A 22,367-nucleotide genomic window follows, 5' to 3' on the forward strand; every position below is an offset into this window, starting at 1 on the left:
GAAACAGATTCTGACATGACGGTCAATTGTCAAAAATATTTAAAACATTACATGAAGGAACATACCTGAAGAAATAAAAACATCATCTCTCTGTTGTTCTTCTGCTGTGTTTTCTTCTTTTATCTCCTCCAGCTTCACTTCATTCTTCGCTGGTATCTGCAGCATTTGCTGTTCTCCAGCATTACAGACAGAAGTCAGAGACTCTGTGGAGGTTTGATCATCATCTTCTATCTGTTGTTCCTCTGCTGTGGGGTCTCCTCTCATCTTCATCAGATTCCTGCAGTCCAGCAGCTTCACTGAACACGTCTTCATCTTCACTAGTGTCTGCAGTATCTGCTGTTCTCCAACGTTACAGACAGAAGTCAGACACTCTGTGGAGGTTTGATCATCATCTTCTATCTGTTGTTCCTCTGCTGTGTTTTCTTCTTTTATCTCCTCCAGCTTCACTTCATTCTTCACTGGTATCTGCAGCATCTGCTGTTCTCCAGTGTTACAGACAGAAGTCAGAGACTCTGTGGAGATTTGATCACCCTGATTACCATCAGTAGAACAGAGTAAAGTGAGCTGTGAGTCCTGTGTGTCTCTGGATCTCTGTTCAGAGAGTTTGTCCAGCAGTCGCTGTGGTGTGGACTGATCTCTGCCGCTCCACACTGAATCCTGACATTCTGTGGAGGTCCCATCAGTCACACACACTGAAGATTGACAGGAAACCTTTTCCAGCTCCTAACAAACACAACACAATCACATCTGTACCGTTCATCATATCACATCATTTGAAAGCTTACAATCTCAACTTTAAGGATGAAATGAATGTTTAACCTGTAACCTGTCGTCTCTCTCCATCAGTTTTGTCTTCAGTGACGTCACCTGTTTCTTCAGCTGAGAGATTTCTGAGATTAAATCATCAAAATCCAGCATGGACAGATCAGTTCCTACTGATTTACAGCAGATCACATCCACCTGCTCTCTCATGATGAACATCTGAACACAAAAACATCATCATTATAATAAACTGACATTCATCAGACTCAAAAAAGATTATTATAGGATTATACACAAGAACAACTTTGTTGAAATAATGGTTTCTGGGATGGTATCAAAATAATTGTGTGCTTTGTTTAGTTTCATTTTCATTACAGCAAAATTATCGTTGGATATTACCCAAAAGCAACCTTTTTTCAACATATAATCACCTTCATTGAACTCATTTACAATCAGATGATGGATTCAACAAGCTGATTTATCAGAAATTAAACATGATATTCAGATTTTTTGCTTGTTTCTCCTTCAAGTCTATATGCCATCCAGAAGCTAAAGATCAGCGGGTGAGCGGTGCCTCATTGCGCCATCTGACACGGGCACAAAATCACTTCACTTCAACCGTCCCTTGATGGTGGAACGACCCGCCAAACCCTACCGGAGCAGCTGATTCTTTAGCCACCTTCAAGAAACATCTAAAGATGCATCTCTTTCACGAGCACTTGACCCAATCCTACTAATGCAAAAACTTTCTTCTTTTGATTATTATTTATATATACAGGACTGTTTGTGAGAATATGAGGACCCGAGCCAAATCCTACTTTTTTGACACAGGAAAACCCTGAAATTAGCCTAAAAAAGGACATACACAACATATTCTCACCTTAACATGACAGCCACTGAATGGGAATAGTTCACCAAAAAATGAAAATTTGATGATAATTTACTCATCCCCCGGCAATCAAAGCAGTATATGAGTTTCTTTCTTCATCAAAACAGAATATAAGATTTTAGGATTTCATTTCAGGCCTTCTTTAAACAATGCAAGTGAAAGTACTCCATTTGACAGTCCAAAATGTATATTTAAGGTGCATCAAAATAATCCACACGACTCCAGTCGATAAATAAAGTTCTTCTGAACCCAAACAATAGATAATTTTTAGAAACAAAACAATACTTATATACTTTTTAACAACAAATGTTCACAGTTATTATGTTTTTTAAAAAGGTGTCCTCTCTGACAAAACCATTGGGGAAAAAATACATTAATTCTTCTCAGATTTTCATCTTTAGGCAGGTGAAAGTGAACATTTACAATGACAGTAAAACATGTTTTTAAATTGTCATGGCTCATGTAAAAAAAAACACATTATACTTGAACACACATTATAGTTTAGACATTTCAAACTTTACGCAGATGATAACAAAAAAGCAGCAGTGATCACAAAGTGCATGACATCATCTTTATAACCTGATATGTGATTGTATTTCAGCAAAACTACAATGACAACATTGTCAAATTATCTTTCTTCATAAGGATGCCATACACAATACCCAGAAGAATGTTTGATTATATTTTTTTTAATTCAAGTAAAATTATGACATTGTACTCACTGTTTTGGGAGAAACTGATGAAAGAGTCGAAACAGTTGGTGGCCTTATGAATCCATGCACCAAAGGTGTGGATGTTGCAGTGTTTTCGTAACTTTGAAAACAAAATAACAGTTTCATTTTACACCGCAGCTGCTGTTAGCTACATGAGCTAAATACTAAATTACATTAACACCAACATATAAACAAATCAAACTATGTATTTACCTGTCCAAAAGAAAAACAGCAAGCATGGCGTCATTTTTCAGACACTTTGAGTCCCGCAGTTTCCTCCAGCGTGGAAAAGCAACGTCAATGTTAATTCTGCTTTTAGCGCGCTTTTGATCCAGACGTTTTTTCGTTGTAGAAGTTTCTAACACAGTCTTTCTTTTGTTTCGTTTTACTGGTGGTTCAGGAGGAACATTAGCTAGCTGCGGTTCGCCTTCCATTTTCGCGCTCGCTCTGATGACGTGTAAATATCTGCGCGAACAAGTTGCGCGGCGGTATGCAAATATAGATTGACAGACAGGAAGGACATCCTATCGTTACATTCGGAGCGAATGCAATGATTGGTCGTTCATTTTTAATTTATTTTTTTTTGTCTATGTATATATATATTTTACATTTAGACCACTTAAATTATTGATTGTTATCAGGATGTGAAGAGACATTAAACCAGTATAACAAAAATGTTTCTGGAAAAGACTGCACACCCTAGCTTTAAACGAGGAAGCCTGAAATGAAATCCTAAAAATCTTAAATTCTGTTTTGATGAAGAAAGAAACTGTTTTCTTCTTCTCTAAACTTCTTTTCTGAAATTGTTTTACGTTCCGCCCGCAATTAATTTACCATGATTTTACTACAGTAACATATTTTAACCATGATATTTGAAATGACACCATAGGGTCTGTAATAATACAGGAAAATGAAAACTGTGGTAATAAAAATCACAATTTTGTGGTTATTAAGGTTTTACTGTGGTAGTTTAACTATGGTATTTATAGTAAAACAATAGTAAAACACACTGTAGACAATAAATCATACTGTAGTAAAAACATGTTTTTTTTTTGGTCTGAAACATGGTTTAATTAAAGTAATTTTGTAGGCTGTAGGAATCATAGTTTTGGTGGAAACAAAGGTTTTACTATAGTAAATATGACTGAGGTTTGTTTTAGTTTTTTTTTGGTGGAAACTATGGTTTGGATACAGTATAATATGTTACCATGATTCTACTATAGATTAATTAACTACCATGGATAGTCTTGTGGTTACTAAAGTTTTACTAGAAATACGATGGTTAATCTACAACAGTAATCACAGTTAAACTGTGGTAATTGCAGTAAAATCATAATAATGACAAAATTATATTTTTTTACATACAGTTTTCGTTTCCCTGTATTACTGTGGTTTCACTCCGGATATCATGGTTAAAATAGGGTTACTGCTGTGAGTTATCTGTTTATCGTGTCTATACCCTGTCTGGATATTACTCACCTGCTTTTTGCCACTCTGCTCAACTGGATTTACTCACAATGTTTACATCACTGTTTCAATCATCTGTTCAATAAACCCTGCTACTGAGTTCATATCTCTGCCTCCGTGAGTCTCTCTGTGACACCTATTAACTTTAAAATTAAAGCGGGTGTGTGTCAACAGAGCAGCGGCATTCACTGACGCACTAGAGCTGCACATGGGTGGATGACGTGACATGGCAGTTTTGCTCTCTTCAGTGTCAAACATGTATGAATAAAAAATATATTTGCCAAAAACCTTCTCAATATTGTGCAGAACATTACGCTTTATGTGAACATATTCAACATTAAAATAGTTCATAACTAATTTTTTCTGAATTTTCAACCAAACATAACAAAACTCATATGGTGTGACTGTCCGGCACTTGTTTCTCAAAGTGAGAACTTGAATAAAACTAAAAAAAATAAATGCAAAAATTCTCAAAAAAATACAGAAAAATAATACAGATGTCTATTTGTGAGCCTACTCTTTTCAAAGTCCAAGCATAATGTTTTGAGTCAGTTCTAATCAAAAAGATTTTGTCACACAAATCAAAATCATATGGTGTGACACTATTTTGGAATATTTGAACGGGCAACTGTTTTGACACCCTTGGGAAGGAGAGGACCTTCTTCAGCAATGTTGTACAGAACTAGCAGTGTATTGCTGCTGTACAACCTGAGGTGAGTCATCATTTTTATATTTACAATAAATCAGATCTTGTTGGCACTCTGACAAAAGTCCCACTTCCAGATGTTTTTTGGTGTGACACATTTTTTATAAAAATGCAAAAGAAATGTTATTATTTTGTCATAATTATATGTAAATCTATGCTGCTTTGTTATAGCTAGCATGCTGTTAGTATGCTGATGTGTAGCTACAAGACTCAAGGTTGTGCTAAGTGCAGAAAACATCATATGGTGTGACACTTCATCATATGGTGTGACACTTCATCATATGGTGTGACACTTCATCATATGGTGTGACATGTCTGCCTGTCACGCCATATGATTTGATTGTCACACCATATGATATGAATTGTAATTCCCTGCATATATAACAATAAATAACAAAGTCCAATGTATGTTTTGTCCTTTTAAACATTTATTCTGGTCCATCATCACATAAAAGCTGTAATTATCCACCATCGATTGTGTTTAGTTTAGTTTAGTTTTATTCGGTGATACAGATTTCTAGTTCATCAGACAGACACAGCAGACCCCTTCACAGAAACCTTAGAATGCTGTAAAATGTTTTGTTTTACTTATAATAATACATATTGCAGACCAGTTTTGAATTGAAATGAAATTTGATACACAAACATACACTCACCTAAAGGATTATTAGGAACTAATAAGTAGGATAATACATGGTTTGCATTGACACATGGCGACATTATCATATGGTGTGACACTATATCATTTGGTGTGACATTCCAAATTGTGAAAATAACATACCTTTATTAATGATAAAACCTGAAAATATTCATGGAATACATAGAAAATAGTATCAGCAAGAGTCACAAATATTTTTATAATTTTCTAGCAAGGTTTGTCACAATAAATAGAAAATATGTTGAAAGACCGACGGCATAGGTCTCACATTGAGCAATGTTTTAGAAAATAATACACAAATTTAATTAATTTTCACAAAACTATAATGGATCACAATTTAGTTATGATAAATGACTTTGATAAAGTGAGTAACTTAAGAAAGGTATAATCCATTTTCAGTTTATATACAATTATTTTCATGTCACACCATATGACGATTGTACGCACTAATACAACAAATTGTCACATAAATTCTGATTCCAATTGAAAATTTTGAAACAACATATGTTTCTATAAAGATGAGAGTTAGTAGAACAAAAGTCAACCATTTTTATGCCTGTTATTTGACATTTTTGAAAAAACACTTTTTTATGGTATATATGTCACTGACCCACATGCATTTTATATATGAACTTATTAAACACAGCCTTTTGTGATTCACAGAGCTATCACACGTCTTCAATCCGATCCAGGTATCGGATCAGTGCATCCCTAGCTGGTACACAGTACTGTATATATGACAATTTAAAAAATGCCCATAACCATCATTCATCCTCTTTATTAAATACTTGGTTAAGCCTCCTTTTGCACCTATTACAGCCACCAGTCTTTTTGGATGATTCTCTATCAATTTTGCACATCGTGATGGAGCAATATCAGCCCATTCCTCAAAATCACTCAATCTCTACTTAATCTCTAGTTGGGGATCGGTGATAGAAAGCAATTTTGAGGTCTCTACACCAATTAGAGGTCAGGACCTTGACTGGGCCGCTCAAGGATATCAATTTTCTTCTTTTTAAGCCACTCCAGTGTTGCTCTGTCTTTGTGCTCTGGGTCATTGTCCAGCTGAAACACAAACCTCTTCCCAGTTTTACACTTTCTGGCAGAGGAAAGTAGGTTCTTATCCAAAGATATCAGTGTATTTTGCAGCATTCATCAACCAGTCAATCTTCACAAGCCTGCCAGTTCATGCTGATGAAAAGCTCCACCTTAAACATGATGCTGCCACCAGCGTGTTCCACTGTGGGGATGGTGTTGTGTGGCTGATGTGTTAAGTCGGCTTTGCGCCACACATATGGTTTAGTGTTTCAGCCAGACAATTCCACTTTATTCTCATCAGACCACACGACCTTCTGCTACATCTTGTATCCTCCAAATTAATTATTACAAAGTCATTATGGGCAAGCATGGGTTTTGTACAGCCCCTTTCAAAATAGAAGAAAAAAATAGTTTTTGGTTTAATTTTTACAATTTAAAGGTATTGGACTTTTTTATTATTTGTCATGAGATACAATACTGTGTATCAGGTGTGGGGGTCTAACTTTAATATATTCTACATTTTGAATCTGACAAAAACTACTTTGAAAACTTTTTACAAAGCACTGTTTATTAGTTTTGTATTTTATTAGTCTGCATCCTGGATTTAAAATAATACAATTACAGGTTCAACACAAGTTAAAGGAATAGTTAAAAAAAAACTCATGATTGAATCACATTTAAGCCATTCTAGATGTGTACATCTTTCCTTCCTCAAAAGAACCGAAATGAAGATTTTTATAAGCACATTTCAGCTCTGTATGTCCATTCAATGCAAGTGAATGGGTGCCAGCTGTTTGACGGTCCAAAAGTCATATTTAGGCAGGATAAAAGTAACCCACATGACTCCAGTAGAGTCATCAATCAATTCTTCTGAAGTAAATCGATAGATTTGTGTAAAAAAAAAAAAAAAAAAATGAACTTAAAATAAAGCATGAACTTTGTTTACAAGAGGAACAAATGTCACACAAGAGTCAGGACATTTCAAACAGAATCCCAGTGCACGCCCCTCCCCGGGGAAAGGGGGGAGGGGGGGGTGTACGTCATGCCGGGGGCTCCCCTGCCTGAGAGAACGAGGGAGGAATGTGGCAGGGCGGAGCCGGGTCGTGATCATACACACCCGGTCCCTTATCAGACTAATCAAGCCTCCGAGAGGGATAAAGGTCGCCTACCCTGCCACAGACTGTAAAACAATGATTTAAAGGAGACCTATTATGCCCCTTTTACAGGGTGTCATACAAGTCTCAGGTGTCCCCTGAATGTGTCTGAAGTTTCAGCTCAAAATACCCCACGGATCATTTATTATACCATGTTGTAAATGCCTCTTTTTGGATGGAATCAAAAACACGCTGTTTTCATGTGTGTCTCTTTAAATGCAAATGAGATGCTACTCTCCGCCCCCGTCATAGCTCTGGTGAATACAATCAGAGACAATGCTAACTTTTGCTGCATCAGCCGTGGAATCAGCTGACAAGCACATTCAGAAAGGCAATTTGCAAACATTCACAAAATATAACGTGCGATACATCTTCAGGATATAAAGCTGGAACACAAACAGTTGTTTCTGATCATGCTTGAGAATCACATTTTTTGAAAATCCTGCTTTATATTGACACTCATTCACAAAGCAGTCCGGTGTAAAATGATTTGCACATACATACACACATTTTTGTATGTTTTGTGGCACATTTCCTTCAAAAACAAAACTTGTCCACCGCTTCTTCAGTGGCTCTGATGCCGGGAGTACATGAAGACTCTTATGTTCACCTTTACAGCAACAACAGAACACTTATGATGCTTACGAAGCCGAGACATTATTCTTCTCACTGTATCTGCTCCAGATACAGCGTGGAAAAAAAAAAAGGCAGACTGTGTGTAGATCACTCACGGGATCTATGACAATAGGGTGGAGTCCGTCACCAGTCGTGGGCGGGGCCTGCCCTAAAGTGATGTCACTTTAGAGCAGAAATGAAAAGAGTACATTTTGACACACATTTTGATTTATAGAAATATAAGAATGAGGAGTGGGTGGACTTTTAACATTGTAGGGGGGTTGTGTGTTGTTTTTTGTTGTAATCAACTTTTTGCCACAAATGGAAACAAACAACAACTTCAGCACATTGCTTTTGCAAAGATTCACATTTAGTTGGGTTCTGCTCACATCAGCACCTGATCATCTGGAACACAAGAACAACAATACAGTACATACATAAAATGTTCTCAAGATGCAAGTTGTACAACATCACACCACCAATACGGGCATGTAGTCTAATGATTGCAGTTGCTGCCATCTTCTGGTGGAGAGTCATCATCACAATAATTTGACAAGACTATCCTGCATGAATTCTCTTATGACTTTTTAGGTATTTTAACTGAGTGAAACTCTTTTCAGTGTGAGCTCTTGTAAGGTTTCTCTCCAGTATGAATTCTCTCATGTGTTTTCAGGTTGACTGACTGATTGAAACTCTTTCCACAGTGTGAGCACTTGTAAGGTTTTTCTCCAGTATGAATTCTCTCATGTAGTTTCAGGTTATTTAACTGAGTGAAACTCTTTTCACAGTGTGAGCACTTGTAAGGTTTCTCTCCAGTATGAATTCTCTCATGTGTTTTCAGGTGAACTGACTGATTGAAACTCTTTTCACAGTGTGAGCACTTGTAAGGTTTTTCTCCAGTATGAATTCTCTCATGTGATTTCAGGTGATTTAACACAGTGAAACTCTTTTCACAGTGTGAGCACTTGTAAGGTTTTTCTCCAGTATGAATTCTCTCATGTGATTTCAGGGAATGTGACTGAGTGAAACTCTTTCCACAGTGTGAGCACTTGTAAAGTTTTTCTCCAGTATGGATTCTCTCATGTGATTTCAGGTTATATGACTTATTGAAACTCTTTCCACAGTGTGAGCACTTGTAAGGTTTTTCTCCAGTATGAATTCTCTCGTGTAGTTTCAGGGAATTTAACCAAGTGAAACTCTTTCCACAGTGTGAGCACTTGTAAGGTTTTTCTCCAGTATGAATTCTCTCGTGTAGTTTCAGGGAATTTAACCGAGTGAAACTCTTTCCACAGTGTGAGCGCTTGTTATGTTTTTCTCCAGTATGAATTCTCTCATGTGTTTTCAGAGAACTCAAATAAGTGAAACTCTTTTCACAGTGTAAGCACTTGTAAGGTTTTTCTCCAGTATGAATTCTCTCATGTGATTTCAGGGAACACAAATGAGTGAAACTCTTTTCACAGTGTAAGCACTTGTAAGGTTTTTCTCCAGTATGATTTCTCTCATGTGTTTTCAGAGAACTCAAATAAGTGAAACTCTTTTCACAGTGTGAGCACTTGTAAGGTTTTTCTCCAGTATGAATTCTCTCATGTGATTTCAGGGAACACAAATGAGTGAAACTCTTTTCACAGTGTAAGCACTTGTAAGGTTTTTCTCCAGTATGATTTCTCTCATGTGTTTTCAGAGAACTCAAATAAGTGAAACTCTTTTCACAGTGTAAGCACTTGTAAGGTTTTTCTCCAGTATGAATTCTCTCATGTGTTTTCAGGTTATTTAACCGAGTGAATCTCTTTCCACAATGTGAGCACTTGTAAGGATTTTCTATAGTATGAATTCTCTCGTGTAGTTTCAGGGAATTTAAATGAATGAAACTCTTTCCACAGTGTGAGCGCTTGTAAGGTTTTTCTCCAGTATGAATTCTCTCGTGTAGTTTCAGGTTATTTAACTGAGTGAAACTCTTTCCACAGTGTAAGCACTTGTAAGGTTTCTCTCCAGTATGAATTCTCGCGTGCATTTTCAGGTGTTGTGATTGATTGAAACTCTTTCCACAGTGTGAGCACTTGTAAGGTTTCTCTCCAGTATGAATTCTCATGTGTATATTAAGATCTTTATTACATGTTAAACTCTTTCCACACTGAGAGCAGGTTAAAGATTTATTGGCTGCTTTTATTTTAGGCTTTGAGTCACTCAAAGATTTTTCTCCAATTTTGAAATCACGAGGTTTCTCCACTTCAATCGGTTCTTGACTTTCCTCTTTCACTTCCATCAGCTCTACAATGAACAAAAGTAAATTGACAAATCAGTTGAAGAGGGACAAACGTAAAAAAGAAATTGAACCCTAATGCCATTTATGGCAGAATACAACAAAGGTCAAGATGTTTTTTGCTGTGTAATTTATATATAAGTATATATTTACTAGGGCTGTCAAATATCTATAAAATTACACAATTTAATTGGATAAATTACATGGTAAATCAATTAACATGTGAGATATTAGATTATATAAGACATTGTACTTTTGCATAAGACTAACTGCTGAACAAGATGTTTCTTTCTTTCTTTTCTCTTTCTTACTGGTTTCTCTTTTGTGGAAAAAACTATTCTGCTATTGTGTAGTCCACTATGTTAAACTAGGTCAACCCACATACGGTGAAGAAACTATTCTGATAAATTCTATTGGTTTATACTGCTTTACTGAATGAAATAAACAATAAACAACAAGAGAAGGAACTGATACACTCAGACTGAGACAAACTATTGATAGAGGGACCAAAAAAACAATCCTTACCAAGTAAACTACATGTTTTGTTTTTTTTTACACTTTTGGGGGCTCGTCCGGGATTTCTCCAGACAGGTAAGGTCAATCTATTTATTTGACAATATTCCTGTCTGCAGAGAAATCGAATAAAACAGATTCCATTTTTGTGCTGTGTTAGGGTACCTCTTTTTCAAGAGACGTTTTGCCCTATTAGGAATACAGGAAGGTAATACCTTATTTTACTAACACGGTAATACTGTGGTGTTGCAGTTCACTATACATGATTCAAAATTTTAGAAAAAGTGTTTCTCTGCATCAATGTGCCCCTGGAAAGGGAGCTCTAACTCTGGGAGAGTTGCAGTTTAACATATCCTCACTAAGGTGGGAAGAGGCCTGGATAAAGTCCTAGGGAAATAAGATTATAGTCTGCATCCGCGTTTGCAAATCTGATTAAGTTATGACATTTTTAGATTACAATATATATTTAAGTTCTGATACATACATGGGATATGTGCATGGTTACAGTCACACCTCGATAGTTCAAATTGATAAAATGCAAGTGCAACTTGGCACTCAAGTAATAACATTTCCATTAGATAAATAGAATCAAAAACTACTATCGGCATGGTTGTAGATCAGAGGGCTCCTGGTTTAACACAATGCCAATATGCAATGAAGAACATGATAAAAGGATAGACGGTCTGAAAGGAATAAACACCTGCTGATCCATTACAATTTCAGAGGGGAAAAATACCATTGATTGTGAGACAGCCATCAGATTACACAAGTTGAATTACTTTTGAATTAACACTATTATAAAATAGGCATAATAGTACTGTACATGACCACAAAATTGTGATTACGATCATAAAATTTGTATTGTAATTATGTTTAATACTGCATAACTCTGATGAAATTGTTAACTGTAATAACGTAAATTGTAGATGAATGTTAAAGTATCTTTAGTCTCTGTGTAAACTCAAGTGCTTCAGAGTTTCATGACACCAGATCATACGAGAGCAGTGCGAGACCAACGCACAATGGGATAACAAATATATGAAAGAGTCACATGATGTATAAAAAATAAATAAAATTAAACCAGTCTTGGACCAAGGGCAAGTTCCACAAACAGGCAGCCATTGTGTACAGCCCTAATAGCAAAAGTACACCGCACGCCACAGTCATACGAATTCACCATGAAGCTCTTAGTGCAACAACACCATACACCCCCCTGTAACATCGCAACCACAAACGATAAATTAGAAGCAGCAGGAACAAAGGAAAACGCCGTAGCTGCATTTCCTTTTATCCAGTGCCCAGACAGATATAAAAGCATTCCACTATGACAGAGGCACTAGCAATATGCAAAGAATTACCCGACCCAGTTAAGTATCCCCTACAATACGTGAATGTTTTAAAGAAACTGAAGACTTAGTCAGTTGACTGGACGCGATTATAGATTCATACGGTCCAAAACCTTACCTCCAGAAATAACTGAACTGATATGAATTGATAAAGTGCCTTTGTTGGATACAAAATTTGATCAGCCACAAATAGAGGAAGGAAGAATTAGGTCAGGTAAAGACTTTAAAGGAACCAATATAGACTGGGCATGGGGAGACAAGGACGCTTTGTAAAAAAAATATTATATAATATTAAAAATATTTTTTAAAGACCTCCTCACATTCCTGCAGAAAATGGCAGCATCTAGACAAGATATTAATTTGACCAGAATGTCCATTCTGCTTATTAGGTTGTGATCTGATGCATAAAATTGGGGTATAAAAAAACCTCCTGTATTCCATGTACACATATGACTGTGTGGCAACACATAGCCTTTCACCCACTGTTTTATTTTTTTTCAAATCATTTTATTGTCATACTACCATGTACACAAGTGCAACAGTAGGTGAAAGTCTTGTGTGCAATTTCAAGCAATATAGCAGTCATGACAGCAACAAGACATACATACAAAGTGCAAGACATCTCTATTTTAAATTATAATATGATAGAAGTTTAAGTCTTTTGAACTAATAATGCTTAATGTGACAATCAGATATAAATAAAAAAAAACATCTTTTGCACTTGCTACAGTATATAGGTCACCTGGGCCTTATTCTGATTTCCTTGGTGAATTGAATCATTTTATATCAGATATTGTAGTTGCTGTAGATAGAGCCTTAATTGTTGGTGACTTCAACATTCACATAGATAATGAAAATGACTGATTGGGATTAGCATTTATCAATATTCTCAACTCTCTTGGAGTCACACAAAATGTAACTGGACCAACTCATCACAATAATCATATGCTAGATTTAATTCTGTCATAAGGAGTTGATGTTGATACTATAGAAATTCTGCAGCAGAGCGATGACATCTCAGATCATTACCTTGTCTCTTGTATGCTGTGATCAGCTAATGTTACTCAATCTACACCACGCTATAGTTCAGGTAGAACTATTCTTTCGACCACTAAAGATAGCTTCACTAATAATCTTCCAGATCTATCTCATACACTCAATAAACCCCAAAGCCCAGAAGAACTTGATGAAATAACAGAATATATAAATACAGTCATCTCTAGCACTCTTGATAGTGTCGCCCTCCTTCGATTCAAGAAAATTAAAGAAATAAGCTCTGCACCATGGTACAATGATCACACTCCTGCTCAAGAGAGCAGCTCAGAAAATGGAGCGCATGTGGAAAAATACAAAATTAGAAGTATTTCGTGGTGCATGGAAGGTTAGTGTCTGTAGATACAGACAGGCACTAAAAGCTGCCAGGTCAACATATTTTAGAAAACGCATAGAAAATAACAACAACAATCCAAGGTGTTTATTCAGTACTGTGGCTAATTTGGTTAGGAGTAAAGTATGGGCTGAAATATGTGCCACCAGAAACTGAATTTGAACCATTTATATTTGAATTTGAATGGCTAAACTTGAATAATTGCATTGAAAAACTGAATTTGAATCACATAATTTGAAATTGTATTGTTTAATTAAAATTGAATTTATTCAAAAACTGAATCTGAATTGTATCATTTGAAATTGAATTTATTCGTTTGGAACTGAAGTCCAATAAAATTTGATCCTCACTGAAAATTAAACTCTCTATATATCTTCACATTCACGTCTCACAATTCAGATTCAGTTCTCAAATTCAATTTCAAGTTACTGAGACAGACATCCGGGTAGTTGGAGGATGAAGGAAGAGCAATCGAGCGCAGATCGATAGATAGCGTTCATTGGCGCACAGGACTCCTCTTGGGCCAATCAGCACCAATGTTTTGGAGCACAGTACGTTACCCGCCATGAAACTATGGAATTACGATTGTGTCAATAATAATGAATGTAACTTTATAAAACTGAACGTAACTTTATAAAACTGAACGTAACTTTTTCAGAAACTATCAAAAATATTCCATTACAAAAGAAGAAAAACACAATTAAAATGAAAAAAATGAACTCAGTCGCACGAATTTAACAGGCTCTTCAAATATGCTTCATTTTTTGTTAATGTTTTTCAAAGATTTGTTTTCGCAAATCGTGGATTCTGAATACATTGCCACAGATTTCGCTTACGCTTCGCAGTTTTTCGTTTGCTGTTTTGAGACAAACCTCTCGTGGGGGTGGGCTTAACAGTGATCTACTCTGATTGGATAGTGAGCTTTTGATGGACAGGTGCTCTCTGACCTGGATGTACAGACGTCACTCAGTGGCGCACATATTGGAAAGCTCTCGCGGTGATTTGTAGTTATGCAATACGTCGTGCTTTGTTGTATTACTTACTAACAATATGTAAATAATATTTGACCTATAATTATATAATTTAATATTATATGAGACCTTCGATCGTCTAATAATCGTCTTCGATCGGTCTGTAAAGATGAGCTCTCAGGAGAGACACGGAGCGGCATCATCTTCCTCCTCTTGTCCTTCAAGGCAGCTTGAAGTAAGTTCGTGTTACTGAAGTAACCAATAACATCGATAAATTTTTATTCATGTAACGTTACAGTGTGCAACAGTTCTGGCTTTATTTTGCAAATTTATTGTTGTATTGTAAATGCATGCTAAATAAAATGTTGCTGTTTTGTCATTGTCATGACTGCAAAACTGAAACCTGGCCATATCTTGGTCCACTGTTTGACTCTGCCCCGACTGCTGAACGGACTGCTGCTGACCCTGCCTTGTGCTGGTATTCCCGAGCGACTGGTTAAGAATTTCAAGGTTGTTATGTACAGATGCAGCATCTGCACCAAGATTTCTGCCTTGCTGTAGAATAAAGACCAGTTTGATATCTGCACTGTCTACACTGACACGTCCTTGAATATAATAACTGTGCAAAAGAGCAAACAATCAAACTACATAACATCATGACATGACATCAGTGCATTGCAAACTTGTGAATGACAATAAAAAATTATTAAAAAATATATAAAAATATGATATTTTATATGTGTTTATCAAAACATTGTGAATAAATATAATAAAATATATGCAATATTCCACCACTGTGTTGAAATTTAGAGTGTTTTCTGTAAAATGAGACAATTTCTATCCATTTACTCCAATGTATGTGGGCAGGACGCTCTTTTAAATTCAGATATGCCTAATTCTCTAAAAAATTCAAAATATCCTGCAAAGCTGAAGTGGTTAAACAATAAATTTGCAAAATAAAGCCAGAACTGTTGCACACTGTAACGTTACATGAATAAAACTTTTATCGATGTTATTGGTTACTTCAGTAACACGAACTTACTTCAAGCTGCCTTGAAGGACAAGAGGAGGAGGAGTGGAGCAATTGGTTAATAAGCAAGGTCTTTTATTCAGATATTCAGAATTTCTTTCTGAATACCAAATACCAGTAACCCCAAAAGAATTTGCTACAGTAATGGGTGCTATTCCCTCTGGTTTATGTATGCTTTTTAAAAACCGTAATTACTTCACCCCAGTATCTACTGCATCCTTTCCTAAACCTTGTGATACTTCTGTTGGTCAAATCTGTTTTTCAGAGTCGAAAGCTAAAAACTATAAGATCTTTATTTCTTAAGGATTTGATTTCTGTTCCACCTGTTATTTCCTTTTGGAATAATTTGTTTGGTAACCTTAATTGGAAAAAATCTGGTCTTTACAGCAGAAATTCATTCTCACAAATAAAGTGAAAGAAATTTCCTTTAAGTTGATACACAGGTTCTATCCTGTTAAGAAATTTATACAAAGATTTAAATCTGACATTGAGCTAACATGCTCTTTTTGTGTGAATTCTGATGAAACAGTGGTTCATTTATTTTGGTCGTGTCATTACACTCAGAAGCTCTGGAATGATATTGATGTTTTTATCAAGTGTAAGATTTTGCCAGGCTTCTCAATAAATATGAGAAACATTATATTTGGGTATTTTGATTCAGACCCCACAAACGAAAATGTCTGTTTTGTTATTAATTTAATGATTTTCCTAAGCAAATTCTATATTCACAAATGCTAATTTTTAAACTGCAAACCTATCTTCTCTGTCTTCTTAAAAGAAATAGAAAATTATCTAAATTTGCTTTCAGTATCTACTAATAAGAAAGGCATAAGGACTGCTAGAATCTGCACTGCATTTGATCTCTTCATGTGAACATTTTTGTGTGATGTAATGGCCCTACCTCTTCTTTTATTGTTATATACATTATTATTATTATTATCTTTTTTTATTATTATTATTTTTTTTTTCTATTTATTTTTGTCTTCTTTATTGTTTTGGTTGATATTATGTGATGTACGTATGCTTTCTCTTTTGTATGTTCCTGTTCTTTGCATTAAAAGTTTTTATTTTTTTAAATTAGCTCATCTTTACAGACTGATCGAAGACGATTATTAGACGATCGAAGGTCTCATATAATATAAAATTATATAATTATAGGTCAAATATTATTTACATATTGTTAGTAAGTAATACAACAAAGCACAACGTATTGCATAACTACAAATCACCGCGAGAGCTTTCCAATATGTGCGCCACAGAGTGACGTCTGTACATCCCGGTCAGAGAGCACCTGTCCATCAAAAGCTCACTATCCAATCAGAGTAGATCACTGTTAAGCCCACCCCCACGAGAGGTTTGTCTCAAAACAGCAAACGAAAAACTGCGAAGCGTAAGTGAAATCTGTGGCAATGTATTCAGAATCCACGATTTGCGAAAACGAATCTTTGAAAAACATTAACAAAAAATGAAGCATATTTGAAGAGCCTGTTAAATTCGTGCGACTGAGTTCATTTTTTTCATTTTAATTGTGTTTTTCTTCTTTTGTAATGGAATATTTTTGATAGTTTCTGAAAAAGTTACGTTCAGTTTTATAAAGTTACGTTCATTTTTATAAAGTTACATTCATTATTATTGACACAATCGTAAATCCATAGTTTCATGGCGGGTAACGTACTGTGCTCCAAAACATTGGTGCTGATTGGCCCAAGAGGAGTCCTGTGCGACAATGAACGCTATCTATCGATCTGCGCTCGATTGCTCATCCTTCATCCTCCAACTACCCGGATGTCTGTCTCAGTAACTTGAAATTGAATTTGAGAACTGAATCTGAATTGTGAGAAGTGAATGTGAAGATATATAGAGTTTAAATTTCAGTGAGGATCAAATTTTATTGGACTTCAGTTCCAAACGAATAAATTCAATTTCAAATGATACAATTCAGATTCAGTTTTTGAATAAATTCAATTTTAATTAAACAATACAATTTCAAATTATGTGATTTAAATTCAGTTTTTCAATGCAACTATTCAAGTTTAGCCATTCAAATTCAAATATAAATGGTTCAAATTCAGTTTCTGGTGGCACATATTTCAGCCCATAGTAAAGCCTCAACAGAACCAGATATTACATCACAGCACAAGAGTAATGACTTCATGAGTTTCTTTACTGATAAAATTGAAACAATCCAAAATAAAATTTGAATTATGCAATCATCTGTCATAGCACCTCAGAAAACAGTGCCTTGTAATTTTCCTCACGTGCAACTTCAATCCTTCGCTGTCATAGTTCAGGAAGAGCTAACAAAAAGTATTGAAACATCAAAAGCCACAACATGTTTGTTAGATCCAATACCAACTACGATCTTAAAGAGGTATTTCCTGTAATTTCAGAACCTCTTCTTAATATTATTAACTCCTTTGTATCCTTAGGACATTTCCTAAGAAGCTTTAAAATGGCAGGTATCAAACCGCTTATTGAGAAGCCACAATATGATCCTGGAGAACTGGCTAATTATAGACAGATTTCAAATCTCCCGTTTATGTAAAAAATTCTAGATAAGGTAGTACCATCCCAACTATGATAATTTCTACAGAGAAATAGTAAATATGAACAATTTCAGTCAGGATTTAGGCCCCATAACAGTTAAGAAACTGCAATTATCAAAATTATAAATGACTTGGCTCTTATCATCTGATTGCAGCTGCATTTCACTTCTAGTGCTTTCAGATCTTAGTGCTGCTTTCGACATGATAGATTACAACATTTTCTTGAATTATGTTGGCATCTGTTGACTAGCATTAGCATGGTTTAGGTCCTTGTGGCATGGTGGAGGGCGGGGCCGGGTCGTGATCCTACACACCCGGTCCCATATTAGGCTAATTATGCCTCCGTGAGGTTTAAAGGCCGACTGCAGAGTATCGTGCGGGAGAGAGAGATCGTTAGCGGACATGTCCGTCATGTGTGTGTTTATGTTGTCTTTTCTATAATCCACAGAGAACCGTCGCTCTTGGGGACAAGAACAACCAGGCTGGACCAATCACTGTGGGATTCCTCTATTACTCCCATCTCAAGCATCGCATCTAATTCCTCCCGAACTATTTTCTTTTTATGTTCAGATAAGCGATAGGGGCAGCAACGCACCACCAGGGTCCGAGCTCCGCCCTCTCCGGAACTACCGTAGCCAACGTCACAGATGTAATTTCAGGAGGTTGAGGTGATATATTTGACGTGCGCCCCCCTCTATCGGTACGTTTAACCTCATAATCGAGTTCACCTACTCGTTGTGTGACCTCAAAGGGTCCTTGCCACTTGGCGAGCAATTTAGAGCTGGATGTTGGGAGTAATACAAGCACCTTATCTCCCAGTGCAAATTCCCATAGCCGAGCACCCCTGTCATACAGCCGGCGTTGGCGTTCTTGAGCCTGGAGCAAATTCTCTTGTGTTAGTCGCCCTAGTGTGTGGAGTTTTGCTCCAAGATCGAGAACAAACTGAATTTCATTTTTGCTATTAGAAGGTCCCTCCTACAGCAGCTCAAACGGGGAGAACCCTGTGGAGGCTTGCGGGACCTCTCGTACTGCGAACAACAGGGGGTCCAGCCACTTATCCCAATTTCTAGCGTCATCGTGTACGAAATTACGAATCATGTTCTTGAGCGGTTTATTAAATCGTTCCACTAGGCCATCTGTCTGTGGATGGTAAACGCTAGTGCGAAACGACTTAATGCCCAAGAGCTCATAAAGTTCGGAGTGTTCGTGACATGAAAGTCGTGCCTTGATCGGTGAGGATTTCTTTCGGAATCCCCACCCGGGAGATTATCTTGAAAACTGCCACTGCAACACTACGTGCGGAGATGATGCTCAGAGGCACTGCTTCTGGATATCGCGTTGCGTAATCCACTAGGACTAACACGAAGCGATGTCCGCGTGCTGACCGTTCTAATGACCCGACGAGGTCCATTCCAATTCTTTCGAAGGGGATCTCGATCAACGGTAGAGGGCGCAATGGCGCTTTTAGGGTGGCCGGTGGGTTTACCAGCTGACATTCACGGCACGCCGCACACCACCTGCGGACGTCACCACCAATGCCCGGCCAATAGAAACGGGCTATTAGATGGAGAAGTGGTTTTCGTTCCCCTAGGTGACCGGCCATATGATTATAGTGAGCCGCCTGGAAAACCATTTCCCGGCGGCTCCGTGGAATCAATAATTGTGTCACCTCCTCCTTTGTTTGAGCCTCCTGTGTCACACTATATAGCCGATCTTTAATTATGGCAAAATATGGGTATGAAATGGCGATGCCCGGTCGAAGCTGTTGACCATCAATTACTCTCACTTGGTCAAGAGCATGTTTAAGGGTTTCGTCCCGCGACTGCTCTAGAGGGAAGTCCCCCTCAGGGAATTCCCTGAGAGGAGGGGTGGCCACCTCGCCCCTTCCCTCATCATTCAGAGCAGCAGAGGACGGCCCCGACTCCGCCTCCCCTGCCAAAGCATCTTTATGCAGGACCCATCCGCGCAAATACCCTCTAAAATATCTCTAAAATTCGGCCAATCAGTACCCAAGATTAGCGGATGAGTGAGGCGTGAACTAACCGCTGCCTCCACACTATGGTTTCTTCCCCTGAATTTAATCGCCAAAGTCACCATGGGATACTTGTGAACATCCCCGTGCACACACCTCACCCTCACCAGTTTAGCTAAACCCAAAGCCCCGGGTTGAACCAAGTTTTGGTGATTGGTGGTCTGATTACAGCCGGTCTCCAGCAAAGCTTGGTAAATACCCCCCCTGATCCTTACCGGAATCTGGTATGCTCCAGCCCGATCGGGGGCAGCCTGCGGGACGTCGGAGACCCGCACCACCGTCCCCACCTCTATCAGCGGACACTGATCCCGAAAGTGGTCCGGGTTCCCGCACGTCCAACAGGCCGGCCCAGGCGTTACGCCCGCACTTGTGCTGGCGGGCACCCCCACCTGAGGAGGAGAGCGGCTGAAGGACGGGGAAGGAACATTCTCCCAAGGCCGGGAAGCTGGTCGCACATACACTCCACGCCTGCGCGGGGTAGGAACAGGCCCTGGGGAGAGAACAGAGCGAGAGAACAAAGGGGAGGGGAGGAGGGGGTGCAGACACAGGGGAAGGGGAGAGAGAGAAGAAGAGGGCTCGTCCACCCTCGGGATCGCCGCCAAATGGTCCTCCGCCAAACGAACAGCCTCCTCCAGTGACGCCGGGCGGTGGCACTGGACCCACTCCGCCGTCTTCCGGGGAAGCCGTTGGACGAATTGCTCCAGTACCACCTGGTCGATCACTCCCTCGACGTCGCGCCCCCCCGTGAGCAGCAACCTCCGACAGGCGTCCCGGAGCCGTTGAGCAAACGCAAACGGGCGATCGGACTTTTCCAACTTCATTCCCCGGAAGAGCTGGCGATTCTCTTCCGGGCTCCGACCGACCCGTTGCAGAATGGCTCTCTTCAGGTCTGTATAGGCCAGGAGGTTCGTCGCCGGCAGTTGTTGTGACGCAAGTTGAGCATCCCTGGACAGGAGAGGAATTAGGCGGGCTGCCCACTGTTTGAGCGGCCAGCCCCAGATTTCTGCCGTGCGCTCGAACAAATCGAGGAAGGCCTCCGGATCATCTGCTGCCCCCATCTTCTGTAGTGTTGGCGGGGGCAGCGTAGCACGGGTGTTCGGGGTCGCGGTTGTGGCCGACGCGGTCTCCTGGCTGAGGAGGCTCCGGATGGCGTTCCGGTCCTCTGCCTGAGCCAGCATGATTTAAAAAAAAACGGCGATCTTGGTCCTGCCGGAGCTCAAGCAGGGACTGCTGGTGGCTTCAGTGGAGCGTCGCGAGGGACTGGAGGACCTCCGCCAGCTGGGAGGACTCTATGGGGCAACCTTTCTCCATGCTTGGAACTTTTTAATTCCCGGGTTTCGGCACCAGTGTAACACAGTTAAGGATGGGCAAGGAGGAGGAGAGAACCGGCTTGACGATATAAATAATAGTTTAATGGTAAACTTAAAAGACAACATAAACACACACATGACGGACATGTCCGCTAACGATCTCTCTCTCCCGCACGATACTCTGCAGTCGGCCTTTAAACCTAACGGAGGCATAATTAGCCTAATATGTGACCGGGTGTGTAGGATCACGCCCCGGCCCCGCCCTCCACCCTGCCACATTCCTCCCTTGTTCTCTCAGGCTGAGGATCCCCGGCCTGACGTACATCCGCCCCCCCCCCCTTTCCCTGGGGGAGGGCATGCCTTCTGCGCTGTCTGCCGGCAGAACATCCCCATCTACCTAGACGAGGGAGGGACAAGATGAGGGAAACAGAAATAATTAAAATGGGGGGTACTTCCTGTAACAGTGTAGTACCCCCAAACAACTGTAAAATTTTAAAGAGGGAAAAGGCCAACGCAGAGCGACAGTGAGAGAGAGAGAAGAAAAAAAAAAACCTCTTACTCGCCAGTTCCCCGATACGCCGCAGCTTGTTCCTCGGCCACTCCTCCACCCTCTATCGGACAACAGCCGCGCCTCTCCAGGCAGATCCGAGGCAGTCCTCCAGCCCCTGGTGGACTGAACACCCCGCCGCGTTCTCGGGGAACAGAAGGGGTCTCCACGCCCCTGGCAGCGGTTCTCTCGCTCCAGGCGGCCTCCAGTGAGCCCCTCCCCGCTCACGGTCGGCGGTCTTAAACCCAGCTGCGTTTCAGCGGCTGGTAGGCGACTCCTGCGCCCCTGGCAGCGGCAATGATCGCTCCAGGCGGTCAGCTAGGAGCCCCTTCTCCACTCGCGGTCGCCGGCCATCGTCTTCTTCCAGGCGGCTGGGCTCCTCGTCCCCTGGCACATGGCCGCGGCTGCTCCGTTGAGGTGGAC

At 39.3% G+C, this 22,367-nt stretch overlaps 1 protein-coding gene across 1 annotated transcript in view; it reads right to left on the reverse strand.

Moving 5' to 3' along the window:
• The window catches only part of LOC127618946 (uncharacterized), a 647,429-nt gene that overhangs the window by 252,331 nt on the left and 372,731 nt on the right, over positions 1-22,367 (reverse strand). Inside the window, 1 exon segment of the mRNA XM_052091648.1 lies at positions 8,631-10,270. Within this exon segment, the coding sequence (XP_051947608.1) occupies positions 8,631-10,270 (1,640 nt within the window).

This window comes from Xyrauchen texanus, chromosome 25 (assembly GCF_025860055.1).
Source record: "Xyrauchen texanus isolate HMW12.3.18 chromosome 25, RBS_HiC_50CHRs, whole genome shotgun sequence".
NCBI classification, from domain to species: Eukaryota; Metazoa; Chordata; class Actinopteri; order Cypriniformes; family Catostomidae; genus Xyrauchen; species Xyrauchen texanus.